A 19,932-nucleotide genomic window follows, 5' to 3' on the forward strand; every position below is an offset into this window, starting at 1 on the left:
GAATCGTCCAGCTGAGCATGTCTGAGGCCTGTTGTACTGAGAGCTCTGGGCTGTCTCTTCCAGATTTGCTCTGGGTTCCTGGCCCCCATGTCCTTAGACTGATGTATTTGTAGTGAATGCCAGAAGCCATTTAGGTGCAAGAGTGGATTGTAAATCTCTGATATGGAATTGTTACTTTTCAGAGAAAAACTGAGAGTAAACCCTGTATCAGTAGTTAACTCCATTTTCAACAGGAGAAACAGTAAAATGTAGTGGACTCATGCAAACTGGTGGCTGCTGCCGTAGCTGAGATTATAATGTAGGGATTGCAGAGCTTCCTGGGAGAGAGATTGTGGTTTTTCAAAAAGAGATTGCACTGCCTCTGCTTGCTTTCAGGTATGTCACCCTTTCAAACTGAAATGATAATTAAAGAGCCACTGGAAAGATGACTGTCGAGTCTGTGGTGTTTTCAACACAAAAGAGGAAAGTGCTTTCTTTACCATTTCTTTTCTGTTTTCCCTCTGGTTATTAAGAGACTATCAGAAAAGCATTGAAAAGCAGTTATTGCTAAAACAGGCTAACTGAGTAGGTTCTTCTCTCCTCTAGACATTCTTCAGGCTGTAGGATTCTATGAGTAGTTGTAATGAGAAGCTGACTGGGCGTTTTAATTGTGCGACTTGTTTCTGTTTTGCTTTGTTTTCGATGTAGACTCACAATGCTAGTGCCTTTGAACTTGTCTTTATAGAAACAGAGGGTCTTTTGATGGTGAGAATGCTGAGTACTCCTTGAGTTCAGTGTGACTGTCAAACCTCATCATGGAAGGCTGGTTTGCCACGGGAGGGTAGTTCTTGGCTACGTAATTGTAGGCCCACATTACATAGTAGAGATGCTGTTTGTGAACACAACACTCAGTGAGCAGCTGCCTTCAGTGAACAGTGCAGAGGGTCCGGCAGGCTGCAGGCTGCTACAAGTAACAGCATACTCAAATCACCTTTGTCAAGTGTTTTTGGCTCATTTGAACCTCAGAATACTCAACATACAGAGGCTCTTGCTGTTTAAGGTGATCTCCTTGAGGTTTGGTTACTGCTGCCTTAAGGGAATCAGAGATCCTGAAGATTTATGTTGTTTTTGCTTGTTCTTTTCCAGATGCTTCTCAGCTTCATGGGAAAGGGCCCAGTGTTCCACGGAAATTGTGACCTCTTCAGAGGAATAAGCTCTGAAAGGCTGAAAGCTGAAATAGTAGGTCTCTGAAACTGGATAATCAGTGTGCTCTTTCTGCCGATTGGCTTTCTTCTGGAGAAGGCGTGAGTGCTAAGTGGAACGTCTCTTGGCAGCACTTGTGACGTGCCTTCAGTTAGGGAAGCAGCATCGTGCTTCTCCAGAGGTACTGACTGGCCTGGTGATCCAGGCCTCGTGGCTTTGTTGTGGACAATCGTTGGAGGGGCAGCTCTAGGTCGGGGAGTGTCCTGGGTCATGTATGGAGCTCTGGTGGCAGGACTGGGCAGTTGGCATGCCTGTGTTGTAAATCTGCCCAATTCCCTGGCATTGGTCAGAGTACCTCATGGCACCCTACTGGTCAGGGACTCCTTTTGGCCACACTAGGATCCGTGGATATCGTGTTGTCCATCCCATCCTCAGGCTGTGTGCTCAGTGGACAAAAAACCAAGCTAATGCCACAGCTGGGAGACTTACTTTGTCTCTTTGAAAATTACTCAGAACACCTAGTGTGTGCTCATTGTGGGGGCCAGTTTATCCTCTAAACGTGACAGTGATGCTCTTTCAGAGAAAAGATCTTTGTAAGATCCAACAATTGTGATAGGATTTTTAAAGATACTTATTTTTAGCTCAGTTTTCATCATTACCATTAAATGCATTGGATAGAATGGGACTGTTCTTCGCACGTCATATTTTCGCATGTCATATGGAAGACATAATTCCAGTGCCTTTATGGTGGAGCAGAATTAGACACATGTACACTTGGCCCTCTGAGTGGATCTCAGATGAAGACCTTTTTAAAAGATGACTGTACTTAAGACATAGCCAGTTTATTTGAGGTTTTTATTATTGCTCATCATAGTCTGTGCCGTCCTGACTTAAAGGTCACCTGGGACTCCAAATCCTAGGTCCCAGTTCAGCCAGGGCCCCTGTTTGTTTTTTCCAGTGTTCATCAGGTGGGCTGCAGAGCCCCAAAGGTGTCCTTTATCTCTTCGAGGTTGAGGATATGAGGGGTTCCAAGTTACAGACAGACATTCCAGTTTATTTTATTTAAAAATCATTCTCAGGCAGAGCTGCAGGTATGGGCTTTTGTGAAGCATCTGCCGTATAGACAGGCCTTGAAGTCCTAGGGCTCTCCAGGCAGTGGGACCATGCCTGACTTAAGGGTGATGCACCATTGAATTGGAGAGTGTGTCAGAGACAGATGAAGACAACTCTGGAGCTCCCAAGTCATTATGGTGTTCCCATTTAACCATTGGCTGCTTCACCAGGAGTTTTAGGGCATTTGCCTGTCCTGTGAAGTCTGTGCCGTAAAGCAAGTCTGAACTGACTGCTCCAGCTAGGTGATTTCAAATATTTTGAGAGTAAATAGCCTCCTCAGAATGCATAGCTGTGTAGAGACACAGGCAGCTCTTTTAGTTCCTGACACCCAGGGTCCCATGCTCAATGCTTCACGCTGAGGTTTGCCTGGTGTCTGGGGAGCAAGGCCTCTGCTCTGACTTACTATGTAAGAACCAACACGTTTCACATGGGGCTACTTGGGTTCCTTATCCCTTTATTATATATACTTTTTGCAACTTGGATTTCCAGTTTGTTTACAGGATAGTCTTAGGAAGTAGCAAAAGAGCCAAAGAAGAGATTTGTATTGCTGAGCTCAGAGCAGTGCAGAGACCACCCCTGAGCTCCTTTTCTGCCCGAGACACGGGGTTCCCCCCTGCAGTGCCCCCTCTTCCCCACATACCATTGAGTGTGCAGCTGGAGCAGAATACCCTCATTTGTAGGAATCTAGTGATGCCTCTTGCCTCAGGGAAATGTTTCTTTGATGGGGAGATTTCTTTTTCTTGTTTATGCTTTATTTGTGGTAATGAAAGAGTGAATGATTTAGCCATGGCAAGGCAGATCTACAGGCAGAGCGGGCTCCGGGCCTGGAGGCTGCGGTGCTGCAGGGCTTTCCTTGGTGCAGCCGTTTCTTAGGTGTGAAAGGGGCTGTGGCTTTGGTGCAGCCACTGGGTTGGTGTTACGAGGTGGTGTGGAAATTGTTAATCTTGTATAAAGCAACTTAATAAATTGTTTCAAAGTTTCCAATACATTGTTTCTCCTTCTTTTCTCTTTACCATATTTGCTAATAATTCTTTCTCCCATAGGAACTGTGATCGGAACTGTTAAATATCTACATGTGATATCCATTTTGCCTGAAAGTCAAGAAGGAATAGGGGCAATAAACCACACATGCAAAAGAGGAAGAAACACACTTAGCATGAAATTAGAGTCAAGCCACCAGGTGTTTATTTTTGTGCTATAAGTGGAGTTCCCTATTACTTTCCATTTTTCTTATGTAATACAGAGATACAGAGAACCCGAAATTCATTTGGTAAAAAATCAACTATGCAGTACACCTATGTACCAGTTAGAGAATAAGCAAGATCTGTAAGGCACTGAAGCTAAGGCTACCAGCAACACAGTCCACTGTAAAATCACTTTAATTTCAGAACCAGAGAACAGTCTCTAATGGTGTATTTTCCTGGGATAGTCTGGCCAACAGAGGGCCAGACACTGTGCTGGTTTCTTTGCATCTTCTCTGGCACAGATCCCAGATCTGTCTCACCATTACAAGTCTGACGAAAGTAGGCTGTCAGCCAAACTCTTGGATGGGTGTGAGTGCAGGTTGGCAGTCCCAAGGGGCTCAGTCCTTTGATGAATGGAAGGGTGTGGGGAAAGAGTTTCCCCATATGGTGTGGTAAGGCCGGTGCTGCATAGAATGGCTTGTCTGCCTCACTTGTCTTATGCTTTAGTAGTATTTAGATAGCTTCTAGGTGTCACTCCCTTGTCTGTTGATGGGAGTGTGTAGGAAGAGGGAGAGAAAAGAAGGGCTTCGTGATTTTGAATCATTGGAGGACGAAGCAGGTCTCTCACCTGGGTTGAATGATGGTGCAGCCGGTGCCCATTCTTCTTGTACGTGAGCTGCACTGAGTAGTTTGGCAGAGAGGGTGTAGGTGGCATGCTCAGCTCCTCATGGACTAGGTGCCAGCACAGGGCCAGGGAGAAGACACTAGGGGGAGGTCGTAGGGTAGGAGAGCGCCAGTGTCAGCTTCCAAGAAGACTGAAGGCAAGGCTGTGCCTACTTCTGCCCAGACACCAGGACAGCAAGCTCTTGGATGGACATATCCTTGTTGACATAGCGGTCATACTGAGCAGGGGTCAGCCTTCCGTTCTGTAGGGCCTCTTCAATGGAGAACTTCTTGCCAGACTTCCTGTCATGGATCACAGAAGACTCCCCATTGGGACCCTTGACTGATATTTCCTCCCAGTCACACTCCTGACTTCTGAGTTTCACAAACATGTTCCAGTCTATGAGGCCAGCCCGATGGGCTTCCTCTGGGGACAGCTCCCGGCCTGTGTCAGGGTCAATGACCACAATGGAGCGCCGTAGATGGTTCTCCCTCTGCTCCCTCTTGACGGCCACAGAGCCCAGGCGCTTCTGCAGTTCATCGATCTCAAGATCTTTGTCTTTGGAGAGTCTCTTGAGGTCTTCCAGCTCTCTCTCCAGGGACCACAATTTGGAGTCAAGGTTTGTCCCAGAGTCCACTGTGGTCATGTTTCTTAGGTCTCGTGTTTCCATTGCTGCCATTTCAATTTCTGATTGCAGCCTTCGGGTCTCCAGCTCCAGGTTTTGCCGTTCCAGCTGTAGTTTGTGGTTTTCTTCCCTAAGAAAGTCCAGCTCTTTGGATGACTTGGAGTTGTGGAACTCCAGCTCTGAGAGCTTGGCTTCCAGCCGGCTCACCTCCACGTCCAGTTCCCTCTTGCCCCGGCTCTCCTCCTCCAGGCTGTTCTTAAGCTTCTGAATTTCTTGTTCAGTGTCACCTTTCTCCACCTGGATGCTTTCTGAGAAGACCACCTTTTCCTTGACCTCCATTTTCTCCAGGTTGAGGAGCTGCTGCTTCAGGGTCTCAAGCTCACTCTCCAGGACCTGCCGCCGGTGCCTTTCTTCCTCCAGCTGGAGTTTGAGCAGGGAGTGCTCCCGGGCCTGCTGGGGGTCCTGCTGCAGCACCACTTTCTGCTTGAGGGTCACTTTTTCTCGGGCTTCCCCCTCCTCCTTCTCCAGGTCAGCAAGCCGTTGCTTTAGCCGCTGTACCTCCAGTTCTGCCTCCCTGCGTGCCTGTCGCTCACGCTCCAGCTCTTCCAGCTGGCGCTCCAGCTCCGCCCGCCTGCGCTGTAGCCGCCGCAGCTCCCCACGGAGGTGGTCAATCTGCCGGAGCTCCACGTCAATGCTCTTAGTGAAGGCATCCACCTCAGCTCGCAAGCCTGGCTCCTCCTCATACCTAACTACCTCCTGTTGGACCACCTTTTCTTTTACCTGGGAAAGGTCCTCCTCCTTCTGTTTGATTTTCTCCTGCTGGGAAGCCCTCTCCCTTTCCAGATCCACTTGCTTTTTCTGTTCCTCTGATAGTCTGGCCCTCAAAGACTCTACTTCCTCTTTGGTTTGGGGGTCTTCCTGGAACTGGAGGATCTCCTGGACTACCTCCTTGGTCTGTACCTGGGGTTTAGTGTCTTTCAGGGACTGAATCTCTTGCTTCAGCTGGTAGATCTCTAAATCACACCTTTCAATGAGTCTGGTCTTGTCCACAATCTCTTCCCGGAGCCTCTGGAGCTCTTTTTCCATCTCAGGGTCAGTCTTATACTTAATGACTTCTTTTGTCACTTCTTTGACTTCCACCTGGGGGCCCCGTCTCCTCAGTGCCTCCAGCTCACCCTGGTAGCTCTTCAGCTGTTCCTCTGCACCCCGGTACTTGCGCTCCTGCTCCACAAGCTCCAGGCGGAGGTTGGCCACTTCACTCTCTGCCTTGGGGTCTGGCCGGACGATCTCCCGCACTTTCTCCTGTACCACCACTTTGGCGTTTTCCTCTTCCAAGGCCCAAATCTTTCGGAGCAACTCGCTCTTCTCCCTCTGGTGAGCGCGAGCCTTGGCGGCCTCGTCCTCATACTGGCGTTTTAGGTCACCAGCCTCCCTCTCAGCTGCCATGTCCTTTTCTACCTTGAGCACCTCCTTGACCGTGACCTTCCCCTCAGCCATGGCTCTCTCCTTCTCCAGTCTTTTCAGCTTGTCCTGCAGGAAGCTCAGCTCCTCCTCTTGCTTCTCCCTGCGCTTGCTCTCCCTCTGCTGGTCGTCCTGCAGCTGCCTGTATTCGGCCTCCAGCTGGGGGTCGTTCTGCAGTTTCACCACCTCCTTCTCAGTGACCTTCTCCCGGGCATGGCTCTTCTCCTCAGCCAGGGCTGCAATGCGCTGCTGCAGGAGGACCGCCTCTGCTTCCCGGGTGCCCTTCTGCCTCCTCAGCTCCTCCAGCTCCTCCCTCAGTTTCAGGACCTCATCGGCCTGGGATCTGTCTGGCTCAATGCGCAAGACCTCCTTGACTATATACTCCTGTCCCCCGTTCCTGGCCTCCTGCTCCAAGACTCGTAGCCGCAGCTGCAGTGCCTCCAGCTCCTCCTGGAGCAGCTGGTTTTTGTGCTGCTCCTCTGTCAGGGTCCGCTGCATCTGCTGGAAGCTCTCCTCAAGTTCAGGGTCCGGAACCTTCTTCAGCACCTCCTTCCTCACCACTGCTTCCTGGGGATTCTGATTCTGCAGAATCTGGATTTCTTCTTGGGCACTCTTGACCTCATTCTCCAGCTGCTGCCTCCGCTCAGTCTCCTCATCCAGTTCCTTCTGAATCTTCCACGTCTCCTCTCCTCGGGAGCCCAGCTTGTTCCCTTGCTGGGTCTCATGGGTCATTCCTATCTCTGGCTGCTGGGAAGGAGAAGACAGTGCATGGTTAAAGCCAGACTCTCCACATGGCCTGTTGCCGCCTGGTCACCTGTGAATAGGTCAGACTGGTTGGCCTGTGATCTGTAAGGGACCCTATATGCTGGGTTCACAGGAGTTCTAGGGTTACATCTAAAAATGGTAAAACAGCCCAGGCTGGTGTGGCTCAATGGGATTGTGAACCATAGGGTCTCAGGTTCAATTCCCAGTCTAGGGCACAAGCCTGGGTTGTGCGGGTCAGGTCCCCAGTAGGGGGCGCACTAGAAGCAACCACACATTGATGTTTCTTGCCCTCCCCCCTTCCCCTCTCTAAAAATAAATAAATAAAATCTTTTTAAAAAGTTTTAAATGGTAAAACAGCCCTGGCCAGGTGGCTCACTTGGTTGGAGCATCATCCCATACACCAAAGGGTCACGGGTTTGATCCTTGGTCAGGGCACGTACCTGGGTTGCAGCTTTGATTCTCAGTCAGGATGCATATGGCAACTGATCGATGTTTCTCTCTCACATCAATGTCTTTCTCCCCCCCCCCCCCAAACTTTCTCTCTAAAATCAGTTAAAAATATCCTCAGGTGAGGCTTTAAGAAAAAGGTGAAACAACTAATTTAGGGTTTTTTTTACAGGCATCTGGTAAAATATTTTAAAAATGTGTAAGAGAGTGAAGTGAAATCATAGTTTTCCTCCTCTGGTCCTGCACCGTTGCTAGAAGGGTATCTTGTCATCTTAAAGCAAGTATATTTTTAGTGTGTGCTATGTTTACTTTTCTTTACAAATAGTCTCCTGTTCTGCACCCTGCTTGTTGCACTTTGTATATGGAGACAGAACTCTATAGCAGCATAGAGAGCACTACACCATTTTAATAGCTCCATGTAGACAGACCATCATTTCATTACCCATTGTTGACCAATAATGAGCTCCTTCCAGGTTCTTGTTATTACAGTGCTGTCATAAACATTAGCGACTTTTAAAAATATTACCTTTTACTGGGTACTCAGTAAATGTCTGTTGGGATACATAAGTTATACTCAGCAGGGGCATTGGCTTGGGCCAGTATTTGCACTGGTGCTGCCCAGCTGCATTTGCAAGGGCCACTCCCACTAGTTTACAGGCTGTTTCCTTGAGGCTGAGTGAGTCTTGTTTCTTACCTGTTGGAACAGTTTTGAGTAGAATGTTGTGTTACAATAAGATTCATTCATTACCTGTCTCAGCAGATTCAGAGCAAACTCCAGGTTCTGCAGCCTCTGTCTATTGACAGCGTTAACTTCAGTGAACTTGGCAGCAAGAGCCGCTTCCTATAAGAGAGCATCAGTGAACAGGAGTCAACAGGCTAAGCAAGAAAGATCTAGAATAGGTTTTGAAAAGTCTGGCATTTGGGGATAGAGGGTAGTAGCTTCTTATCCCGTCCTATGAGGTATTCTACTACAGTCTTATTCAGTGGAGAGAAAACTGGATTTAGAGTCAGAAGTCCAAATTCTCAGTGGCCTAGAGTAGATCTCTGTTTGAGTGTTAGTGTTCTCATGTATAGAGGAAATAACCTCAGCCTCCTATGCACCTACTGGGCAGGGGGAGCAAAGTGAGAACCTCTGTAATCCATGGCTCTGACCCAGATAATTGTATCAGGTTGTCTTTCTGGGTATATCAGTGTCACTGCCAACACGTTCATTCCTCTCTTGCCAAACCTGTCTGCACCCAGGAGAGTTCTCTGCCCAGTTTCCCTGATGCACATACATCATCTCTGAGGTGTGCATGCTGTGCTCCCTGGAAGGCTGGGCAGCTCTGAGAACGCCTAGCCGCAGAGCTCACCTCTTCCCTCACTTTGGCAGCAGGGGACTGGAGCCTGGCTCTCTTGCTCACATGGCTGCTCCTTCCATTCTCCAGGTCAAGAAGGGACCTTAGCTTCTCTGCTTCTAACTCGTAGTCCTGGGGGAGAGACATGGCAGAGGGCAGAGAAGGTCAGTTGAGATTGGAATGTTCTTATAGTCCTTCCAGCTGACTGCAGAGGTCTTCCACTCAGGTGCGTCCTGTACCTGCTGCCAGGAGTTTATTTTAGAGTCCTCAGTACGTAACAGTATGCAACTACATACCTGAACATGTGAGACAAGAAAAAGTATGCCCACAGTTCCCCTCCATCCACCCCAGAGAGCTCCCTTCGGGCCTTCTCCCCATGCCTAGAGAGTGATGTTCTGCTTTCTTCATTTAACTCATGTTGCCACCTCCTAAATCATCTGGTCTATCAGTTTGATGGCTTTACAGTCCATCAAGTGGATGGATGGTCATTTACCTAGCCATTTCTCTGCTACTGAACATTTAGGTTATTACTAGTTTGTCTAGGTTATTTTACTGTTCAAAATAATGCTCTTACAATGGTTTTGTTTATGGTATACTGTTATTCTGTATTTTTTCTTTTAGGATAAATTCCTCCTGGTTTTTACTGCTTCAAATAGTAGAAAAACGCTTTTCTGGTATTTGATGCCTAGTACCGTATTTTTTCCCCAAAGGGCTGTGCCAGTTTGCAGGGCTACAAGCAGGGCCTGAGGAGCCTGCCAGGCCCAGTGCTTCTCTCCCCAGAGGCCCTAATGTTTTATACTTTGGGAGGATCTCAGTTCTCACCTTGACAGCTTGCTGGTACTGCTGGGAATGAGCGCAGACTTTCTGTACTTCCTGTTCCCTTCTTGCTATTTCATCTAGCAGGTTCTATAAAACAACAGAGACTTTAAAAATCAAAATTTTTACACAAAAAAACCTTTGTTGTAGGGGTGGGGACCTTGATAAATTAGCTGGATTCCTTAAATCTGAAACTATTCTTCCATAGTACAAAATACAGTGAATGGCTTCTTTGCATGCGTTTGTTACAAAGGCAGTTCTAAGGCCCTGTGAAGAAGGGCCAAGAAGATAATTATCTTTGCCTGGAAAAGAATGTTCATTGCATGCTTCAACATGTCAGGCACTGTGCTAATATCTAACTTAGATGATCTCATTTAACCTTCCAACAAGCCTGTGAGGTAAGTGCCATCATTATCCAGAGGAAGCTAAGACACAGTGAGTTGACTTGCCCAAGGGGACACAGCTAATACTGAACTGGGAGTGGAATTTACACTGTTGGGTGCCCGTGTTCCTCATCCCTCTCCCTGCAGCACTGCTGCCTTCTGAGAAGCCCGGACTCCGAACTTTGGAAATGGGATTTTCCCCATGCAGGTGCCCCTTCTGTTTCTGTAGCCATTTGCTTATTCAGCCAGCCTGCACCGAGAGTCACTTGGCCAGGACCCATACGGGGCACAGAGAAGGGAATGGTGAGCAAGGCTGTCCTTGTTCTCAGAGAATTAGGTGCTAGGAGCCAGGAGGGCCAAGGTCCCGTAAGATCACAGCTCTGCCAGGGCAAGTGGCAGCCACTGGCAGGCTCCCCTTCACCACAGAGCTGACTTTGACCTCTGAGGCCCTGCCCCTTGTGACTGTATGCCCATGAACGCAGAAGCAGTCGTCTTACTTTCTGATTCTTCAGCTTGGTCTCCATCTGGCTGAGGCTGTCTGTTTCCTGGGGCTCGTAGCTGGGGGTGTTGGACAAGAACTGGAGCACGTGGTTGTAGCCACTGCGGTAGTCGTCATAAGCAGCTCTGGCACTCCGCAGGCTCTGGGCCCTGCAGAGCAAAGCTGGTCAGGCCTGTGCCCCAGCAAGCAGGTGCCTCACTAAAAGCTTCCCTTGTCCCTTTTTAAAGCAGTCACCTCGTGTTCTTTGTGTGTGTGTGTTCATTTTTTAAAGCGTGTGGGGCAGGGGTGGGGACCAAATGTAACTCCATTGGAAATAACGTAAACGTTCACTAGAAAGGGAGTAGATCAGCCAATTATGGAAGTTCCCTCTTCCCTATGAGGAACAGGTAGGTAGGTCCATGTGGACTGACATGCAGGAATGCTTACTTTGTACTACAGGACCTAAGCAACACAGAGCTTAGGAAATCTTTTTTTTTTTTTAAGAAGTAGTTTTCACCCGAGGATGTTTATTGATTTGAGAGACAGAGAGAAACATTGATTGGTTACCTCCCACATACAGCCCGACCGGGAATCAACAGATACAGTGAAATGAGATTTAACATCAAGAATGAGAGGATATTTCCTCAGAACCCACAGGCAGTAAAAGGATACGAGTATTATGAAAATCTTTATGCCAATAAATGCAACAACTTGATGAGATGGACAAATTCCTCGAAAGACACAGACTACTGAAGTTGACTCAAAAATGAATTGAACCAAATAGTACCTATTTCACAAGGTTGAATTTGTGGTTAAAATCCTTCACACACACACACACTCTCTCTCTGCAGGCCTGTACAGCCTCTGGTGAATTCTACCAAGTGTTTAAGGTAGTAATATCACTTCTGTACCGACTCTTCCAGAACACAGAAGAGGAGAAGGGAACACTTACTGATTCATGAGGCTGGCAAAATATATGACAGGAAAAATAGGAAGATACCGTGTACGTGATGTCATTTGTGTGTCGCCTGCCTACCCCAGGTTCTACAGAACACCTTTTTGGAAGCATTCATATGAACTCAGTAGCAGTGCTTACCTTGAGGGAAGGGCTAGGCATTATAATCACTTTGACTGTTTTACTTTGTATTTTTATTGCTTTTTTCAAAAAGCAGGATTTATTAGAAAACAGCCTTTGGTGGTGTCAGCAAGGATCCCACTCTTGTGGCCTCAGACTAGCTCAGCCAAGGCCACCCTCGGCCCCTCACCTGAGCTCGGCCTGCTGGCGGAGGTTGTCGAAGCGCTGGCCCAGCTTGTGCACCTCGGCCTCCTGACGCTCCAGGTCAGGGCAGTGCTCCTGGAAGCGGCCGGCCAGGGAGCTGGAGCACTGCTTGGCTGCCTGCAGGTTCTGCTCCACCTCACTGAGCAGGGACTTCTGGGCCTGCAGCTCGGAGGCCATGGCCTGTGGGGTGGAAAGGCCGACAGCGGGTGCTGTGGTCAGAACTCCCAAGGGCAGCTGCCAAGGCAGTACTGCCCCAGGTGCTTGGGGACAGCTGCTTCGGTGGGGGTAGGCCTGGGTTTAGGAAGGGACTGGGGCCTTGCCTCTGAGTTTCTCCTCAAATCTAGTGGCTGTTTCTACCAGTTCCATTTTGTTACAGTGAACAAACCTGGAAAAATTTAACATCTAGAAATGCTGTGGCCGAGCCCTGCCTGATGTGGCTCAGTGGATATAGTGCTGGCCTAAGAATCAAAAGGTCATCGGTTCGATTCCCAGTGTGTTGCATATCAGGTCACTAGTTGGGAGTGTGCCAGAGGCAACCAATTGATATTTCTCTCCCTCTCTTTCTCCCTGCCTTCCCCTGTCTCTAAAAATGAATAAAATCTTTTAAAAATAAATTTAAAAATAATAAAAACCCTGCGTCTGGTTGCACATGCCTTATGATCTGCAACCGCAACTGGAATGGCCAGCTGCTCTCTGCCTCCAGGCCTTGGGGAAGGCTTTGCTCTCTGAGCCTATTTCCTGGGCTCTGAGGTGAAGGTCTCAACACACAGCCAGGATTTTGTGAATTGGCGTGTAAGGTCCCCCCTCGGGCTCATAGACTTGAATACTCATACTGGTCAGGCAGGCAAATGCTGGGGGTTGGGGGGGCAGCTGCTTCAGAGATACTGGGAATCTTGGGGGAGAGGAGCTTGTGCACATCTTTGACTTTAAAACCTAGCACCTGATTTCCACAAGCCACTCAGACCCCACGAGCAGCTGGAATTGGTGCCGTGTGCTTCCATTTACAACTTCCAGTTTGGCACACTGCTGGCTTCCAAACTTGGAGAGACTCCCTGCTGGGAATCAGGGCCTCAGTCCTCTCATCTGTCCAGGGCTGCTGGGTGGGAGCACCTGGGGACAGAAAGGGCCTGGGAAGGGACTGGGGCCTTGCCTCTGAGTTCCTCCTCAAATCTGGTGGCCACTTCTGCAACTTCGTTACAATGAACAGAATCTGGAAGCTAACCTAAAACCCAGTCGCTGGCAGCATGTGCCCTGTGATCCCAAAGCCCAGGGTCCCCAGACTCACCGCCAACTCCTGCCTCTTGTTGTCCAGGGCACGGCCACTCTCGGGCACTGTGTCCTCCTGGGTCAGCCGGTTCTCGTATGTGGCTAGCACCTCCCAGCCCTGCTGCAGACTCTTCTCCAAGCGGTTCGCAATGTCGACCCTGAGGATACAGGTCAGGAGTGAAGGGGGTGCTTGCCTGGCTCCTTGATCCCACCAGACCTCCCTGCTGCCTGCCTACAACCCACTTCTCCTGGGCCAAGTCCAGCAGCTGCACCAGGCGTTCATATCTGCGGTTGGTGTCCTCCACCCGGGTCCTTAGCAAGGGTGCGCTGCCGCTGCCTGGAAGGGCCTGCACGAAGGCCTCACAGTCGGCGGTGCTGCGTGCCTTCTCAGGCTCAATCCGCAGCAGCTCATTGGTGATGTTCTGTGGAGACAAGAGGCCCTCCTGTTGCCCACAGGTGGGCAGCCCCCTCGCCCCAGTGTCCTGCAGTCTTCAGGGAGCAGGGGAGGCTCCCCGGGGGGGCAGCTCTGACTGAAGTAGAGAGGCCTGGGCCCTCCCTGGGAGCCCGAAGCCTGAACAGGGTTCTGGTGTCTGCATTTGTACCGAGCACCCAGGGATTCTGAAGCAGGAGCCGGCCTCACAAAGGGATAAAATTAACAAGCAGTTGCTAGAGCGAGCACTCAAGTTCTAAGTACCCCACACGGTGACTTCATGGATCTTTAAGGGCAACCCTAGGAGATAGGCATTTTCTCTCTCCCTCCAGAGCTGGGGACCCTACAACTCCAAACAGCTTAGGAAGGGACATGGGGAAGCCTGCACTCTGCTCCCATGCCTGCACCAGGCATCCTCTGGACCTTGACTTGGCCCCTACCAGCCATGATGTGAGACCACATCAAGGGTCACTGCACTTCTTCAAGCCAAGTTCCTCCTCTGTAAATCAAGAATGGTCACCCCTGCCACAGAGGGTGCCTGAGGACTGAGACTGTGAAAGACTGCAACAGTGGATGCTGTCTGCACCTGACCATGTGGCACTGCAGGCCTCTTGCTTGGCTCAGCTCTAGCTGCTCGGGCAATAAACAGTGCAGAGGCAGGACAAGCCTCACCAGGCCTCTCTCCCAGGGATGGGATGGAAGCAGAGTGCCAGGGCTCAGGCACCTCCTTGATCCTTGGCCAAGCACAGCTCCCTTCCCCCACACCTCAGGAATTCTTATTACACAGGGCAGGTGGTCCCCATTGAGCACCAACACCCCTGGGGGGATGAGACTTGAGCAGGGGCCCAGGACAGCCCGAGCCCAGCCTATGCCTTTAGCCTGGTGTGGTACCTTAAGGTCTTTGGCCCGCTCAGCACTGTCCTGCACAGCCCGGCCTTGTTCCAGCGGTGGCCGCAGGATCCCCGTGATGGCCTTCTCCTGCCGGTCTAAGTCGCTGGCCACCTTGTCCAAGCTGGCCAGCAGCTGCCGCCCCTGCAGATCAGAGGCATCTGCCAGAGAGAAATTTGAGAGTTGGGGGGGGCCATTGGGGACATGAATCCCAGGGAGTGGGCGAGGAGGCCAGCTGTGTCCTCCAGGGCTAGCCCAGCCTCCCCACCCATGCTGTCCCATCTGCAGCACAGACCGTGTTCGGTGCCTCCTCCCTGTCCCCGCACAGACTTGGGCAGTGGCCCCAGGACCCACCTCCAGGGTTCTCTGCCTTCAGCACCTCGTGCCGCTGCTGGAGGGCACTCCTCGTCCCAGCTGCCTTCTGCCGCACGCTGCGGTACTGGCTGCTCAGGCTGTGAGGGCAAAAATGGGCTGGGGACCCAGGGCAGCCTACTGCCCCTCCAACCAGACACAAGACCCTGGCCTCTGGGTGGGCAAAGAGCCCAGAGGAGTCAGGTGGCTCATCAAAATGCTTTGAAAAGTTAAATCACAACACAAATGGTTTGCTGAAACATTGCTGTCTTTTCTTGTGGGTTCAGATGGGCCTCTTCCTTCCTTTCATCCTTTCTGTCTTCATAGCAAGTCTTACTAACTAAAGTTATCTGGTTTGATCCTTTGTCTTCCCTACCAAGGTGTTACCCCTGAGGGAGTGGTACGCAGATGCTCAATAAATACTTGCTGAATGAATAAATCAAGGTATTCCTAGAATCACTCATTCAAAAAAATTCTTGGGTCCGTCCTTTGTACCAGGTACCGAACAAGGCCCTGGAGACAGTAAATCTCAAAGAGGCCCTGCCCATCAGACTGACACACACACAAAGTGCCCTGGTAAAGAGCAGGGTGTGCAGTGGGAGGGAGGAGGTGCTTGGGAGCTGAGAGGTGGCAGCACGACTGCTGGAGCCAGGTGGGAGGCAACAGGGCAGTCAGGGAAGGCTTCCCAGAGGAGGTGACCCTGGAGCTGAGGCCAACCAAGAGGCTTGAGCCAACCAGGCAATGAGAATGTGTACAGGTAAAGGGAACAGCATGTGCAAAGGCCTAGAGGCACTCGCAGAGAAACTGCTCTCTGAACCGTGCCTGCAGCTGGACATTCGCATACAGCAAGTCAGCCCGGGTGATGGGATTGGCTCCCGTCCCATGCTTCCAAGTGGGTGCAGAGGTAGGGGTATTACCCAGGGCCGCGAACAGGGTCTGAGGGGCCCAGGGTGGAGCCAGTCCACGCTGGCTCCCTCCTTTGCCTGTACCTGTCAGTCAGAGCCAGGGCCTCGGGGTCAGTTGGGGGGATCATGAAGCAGACGGCTGGGGCAGTCAGCTTGTTCCCCGCGCTGTCAGTGAGGTCCCAGCTGTCCCCGTTGTTCTTCTGCAGGGTATAGCTGTAGCCCCTTGAGATCAGGCCCTGGCAGGGCAGGACAAACAGTGAGAAGGCACAGGGAGACCTGCCTTGGCTGGTGACCTGGGAGCCCAGGAGCCAACGTGTCCCTGTTCCCCAGCTCGGGCACCTGGGAAGTCAACCCATCTCTCAGATCTTCCCCAGATGTCGTGCCGTAGCTGGAAGGACTGGGGATCTCCGCCGCATTCCCAGGCCATGTAGTCTTCCTTCTCCCTTCCCAGGCCTTTTACGACTCAGGCCTGGCCAGTGACCTCATCCCCCACCCCCACTACCACAGTGATTGGTTTAGGCTGGCACAACTCAAACTAGGCCCATGGGAAGGATGGCACATCCTCCCCTGGCACCCCCGCTGGAGTGGCTGGGTTTGCTAAGCTGTTAGCACAGAAGGCCAGAGCAGCTAGTGATGGGTTGGGGGTACTGGCAGAGAGTGACCCCAATAACAGATGGATACAGGTTCCTGAAAATGTTTTAGAGGCCCCATATTCAGCCACGCCACCCCTGAGACCTTTCAGTGGCACCGAGAGGCAGTTGGGGCCTGGCTTGCCTGGGGCACCTGGGCAGCAGCTTACCTGGTCACCCTCAAAGTCACAGAGTGCCTCCACGGGGATGGGCTTGAGCGGTGTCTCCCGGCGGTACTTGAGAGGCACCACCTGCTGCCCTCGCTTCTGCAGGCTCTGCACCACGTGCTCGTACTTGTCCAGAGCCTTCTCCTGGTCCTGAACCCAGGGGGATGCCCTGGTGAGACCATGCAGCCTCCCCCAAGTGGGATGAGGGGTGGGGCGGCCAGGAAGCAGGTGGGAGCTGCGGAGGGGCCTGCTCAGGGCTGAGGGGGGGACACGGAGAGTCACTCACTGGGACCATCACTCACATCCAGCTCCCGCAGCAGCAACTCAATCTGGTATTGGTCCTTGAAGTCAGGGCTGTATTTCTGGTTCAGGTCTGAATCCACCTTGCGCAGCAGCTCCTGAGCGTCCTTCATGTCTTTGTGGAACTAGGGGAGACCAGTTGGCCCGATCACAAACCCGAAATCACTAAGACCCTTGGGGCTCATCCTGGCTGTGGCTTCAAGTCCAGTCCCAGTCAGGGCTGGGCCTCCCACTCACCCTGAAGCCACAAGCTCTGTGGCTTGGGGACACCCCCAGGCCTCCATCGCCTGGCTTTCTAGAGGGCCTCACGGGGAAGCAGCCAAGTCCCTCCCCACCAATCCACTCAACGATCCACTGCTGGGACATGTCAACTTTCCTGTACACACTAGTGAGCCCTCGTAAAGTTCTCTTAAACTTCATTCCTCTTTGTGCCGGGGACACCCTCACGATGCTATCTATACTTTCATTTTTGACACATGGAAGACAAGCCTCCCTACTTTGTTCTGGAATAAATATTCTCTTGCCCATTCTTCAGTCCATCAGCTCTGGAATCATTCCCTGTCAGCTGCCTGTGGGCTGCAGCCATGAATGGCATTTGGGATCCCTGTGAAGCTCACAGTCCAGCAGGCTTAGACACCAAACCACGAGTTACAGAAGTGTCATCTGAGTTCGAGTGTCCCAAACCACCCAATCATGAGTCATCTGCAGCTCATTAAAAAACACGTTCCTGCCCTGGCTGGTGGGCTCAGTGGATTAAGCACCACAGCCTGTGAACTGAATGGCCACCAGTTTGATTCCCAGTCAGGGCACATGCCTGGGTTGTGGGCCAGGGACCCAGTTGGGGATGTGTGAGAGGCAACTGGTCAATGTTTCTCTCCCTCTCTTTCTCCCTCCCTCCCTCTCTAAAAATAAATAAGATCTTTTACACACACACACACATGCCTGGCCCTGGCTGGGTGGCTTAGTTGGTTAGAGCATCATTCCCATACACCAAGGTTGTGGGTTTGATCCCTGGTCAGGGCACATACAAGAATCAGCCAATGAATGCATAAATAATTGGAACAACAAGTCGATGTTTCTCTCTCTCTTCCTTTAAAGTCAATAAAATAAAATAATTAAAGAAACAATTTCTATGAAATAATCAGTATCCATCAACAGATAACCAAATAAACACCACATGGTCCATCCATGCAATGGAATATTATTTGGCCATAAAAAGGAGCGGCGTTTTGATTCATGCTACAACCTGGATGAAACTTGAAAACATGTTCAAGTGAAATAAGTCACAAAAGGCCACATAGCTCATGATTCCACTTACATGAAATAGCTAGAATAGGCCAATCCAGAGATAGAAATAGATTAGAGGTTACCAGGGGCTGGGGGAAGGAGGACTGAGGAGTGATTGTTTAGTGAGTTCAGAGTTCCTATTTGAGGCAATGACAAAGTATTGAAAAGACAGTGGTGATGTTTGTACCACACCGTGAATTCAATGGCTGCCACAATATGCTTAAAAATGGCGAAAATAGCAAGTTTCATATTATATATATTTTACGAAAATGAAAACCCACACATTCACTTCTGGGCCTCACACTGACCTGGTGAACTCACTCTCCAGCCCCGGCCCCCAGGGAAGACCGACAGGGGCTGGGCAGGCTCGAGGCACCCACGGGTACCCCAGTGTGGGCAGTGGGAGGCCCGGGAAGGCCACTCCGCAGGGCTCCTGAAGGGGGCAGCACTGAGGCCCAACCTAAGCCAAGTAGGCGCTGAGCATTCCCACCAATGGGGCCCCGTGGCCGGCAGGTACCTGGTGGTAATCCTCCATGTACTTCAGGTGGCTCTCCTCGCAGATGAGCAGGTTCAGATACTCCTTCCAATCTGCATGCACGGCCTCCATGTGAGCCTGTCAGGAGAAGGTGGGGGGGGCGGGGTCACTGCTGGCAGGTGCCTGGGACACCAAAAGGCATGGTGGGATTCCAGTCCAGAGAATGGGGGACGGGTAGACAGCGCCTGGCATCTGCATTGTGTGGCTCCCACAGAAGCAGCCAGCTCCTACCCAGGGGTGGGAAGAGGAAAGAGGGGACATGTCAAGGAGCCAAGGTGGGCTGCCATGTTCAGGTGCTTGGTCCACACACCGCACAAGGGACGAGCAGGGGCTGTGCCTGCCTGGATAAAGTGGTGCTTTTCAAAAATTTTTGCAAAGGCACTATAGGGAACTGAATGGTACCCAGGCCCCAAATTTATGTCCCCCAAGAACTCTAAATATGACTTTATTTGGAAACTGGGTCTTTGCAGATGTAATTGGTTAAGAATCTCAGGATGACATCATCCTGTATTTAGGGCTCATCCAAGTCCAGTGACAGGTGTCCTTATAAGAAGAGGACACACACAGGGAAGAGGCCCCGTGAAGACAGAGGCACAGACAGAAGTGATGCAGCCCTAAGCCAAGGGGTGTCGGCAACCACCAGCCATAGGGAGAAGGGCAAGGAAGAATCCTCCCCTGGGGCCTTCAGAGGGACCGAGCCTGCCAACACCTCGATTTTACACATCTGGCTTCCAGAACCGTGAGAGAATATGTTTCTGTTGTTCAAAGCCACCCGGTGTGTTGTCACTGGTCACGGCAGCCCCAGGACACGGATATGGGTACCACATGGGCTTCAGAAGACTGGAAGCCAAGAGGAGGACGTGGCAGAGGATTGACACGACGAGAGGAGGCAGGGTCAGAGCAAGATGAGAGGGCAAAATGGAGGGACAGGGAGACAGACACAGGATGCACAGGACCCCCCTGCCTAGGGTGGTCCCGCCAAGTCCAGGTGGCCCAGAGCAGAGGTTGCCCTCAGGCCCCCTGGAGGAGGCCTCGCTCCCTGGTGCACACACACCTCAATGGAGTTTCTCCCAGGGTGCTCAGCGGCCAACATCTGGTCTCCCTCGTTGTGCAGCTTATTGATCCTCTCCTCTTTGACCTCCAGGTTCCGGTTGATGAAATTCTGCAGTGGAGGGGCGGGGGACAGCAGAGGGGCTCGGCACCCAGCCCGGCATCCCCGTGCTCCCTCCTGGGCCTCTGTCCCCATCCCTCAGGCACCCGCGCCCACCTCGTACTGGCGCCGACGGCTGGGGTAGTCGAGGTTGCGGTCGCTCCAGTCATACTGCATGCGGCCCTTGGCCTGCTGGTCCAGCCAGTACAGCTCGTTGGTGCAGCGCTGCATGTAGTCCTGCAGCGAGCTTAGGTGCTGCTGCCGCGCCTGTGATGCTGCCTGTGGGGCGG

At 51.3% G+C, this 19,932-nt stretch overlaps 2 protein-coding genes across 8 annotated transcripts in view; one reads left to right on the forward strand and one right to left on the reverse strand.

The window, feature by feature from the left end:
- The window catches only part of UBN1 (ubinuclein 1), a 50,056-nt gene extending 46,775 nt beyond the window's left edge, over positions 1-3,281 (forward strand). For all 6 annotated transcript variants that reach the window (XM_037143498.2, XM_053671603.1, XM_053671601.1 and 3 more), the window contains one exon: positions 1,126-3,281. In XM_037143498.2, coding sequence (XP_036999393.2) covers positions 1,126-1,175 — 50 coding nt within the window. In that variant the 3' untranslated portion in view covers positions 1,176-3,281. The remainder of the gene's footprint in view (positions 1-1,125) is intronic.
- Positions 3,282-3,457: 176 nt separating this feature from the next.
- Positions 3,458-19,932, reverse strand: part of PPL (periplakin) — a 45,745-nt gene continuing 29,270 nt past the window's right edge. Inside the window, exons 7-22 of one of the 2 annotated variants that reach the window (XM_037143497.2) lie at positions 19,760-19,921; positions 19,547-19,654; positions 18,475-18,570; positions 16,673-16,795; positions 16,374-16,520; positions 15,659-15,810; positions 14,673-14,770; positions 14,322-14,479; positions 13,244-13,422; positions 13,020-13,158; positions 11,721-11,914; positions 10,475-10,625; positions 9,601-9,684; positions 8,794-8,910; positions 8,190-8,282; positions 3,458-6,973 (exon numbers count right to left, since the gene is read on the reverse strand). In XM_037143497.2, coding sequence (XP_036999392.2) covers positions 4,313-6,973; positions 8,190-8,282; positions 8,794-8,910; positions 9,601-9,684; positions 10,475-10,625; positions 11,721-11,914; positions 13,020-13,158; positions 13,244-13,422; positions 14,322-14,479; positions 14,673-14,770; positions 15,659-15,810; positions 16,374-16,520; positions 16,673-16,795; positions 18,475-18,570; positions 19,547-19,654; positions 19,760-19,921 — 4,662 coding nt within the window. In that variant the 3' untranslated portion in view covers positions 3,458-4,312. Of the gene's footprint in view, positions 6,977-8,189; positions 8,283-8,793; positions 8,911-9,600; positions 9,685-10,474; positions 10,626-11,720; positions 11,915-13,019; positions 13,159-13,243; positions 13,423-14,321; positions 14,480-14,672; positions 14,771-15,658; positions 15,811-16,373; positions 16,521-16,672; positions 16,796-18,474; positions 18,571-19,546; positions 19,655-19,759; positions 19,922-19,932 lie in introns of both variants that reach the window. The other variant, XM_037143496.2, reaches the window with a different exon arrangement.

This window comes from Artibeus jamaicensis, unplaced genomic scaffold, assembly GCF_021234435.1.
Source record: "Artibeus jamaicensis isolate MK-2021 breed Jamaican fruit bat unplaced genomic scaffold, CSHL_Jam_final contig_700, whole genome shotgun sequence".
Taxonomy (NCBI): domain Eukaryota; kingdom Metazoa; phylum Chordata; class Mammalia; order Chiroptera; family Phyllostomidae; genus Artibeus; species Artibeus jamaicensis.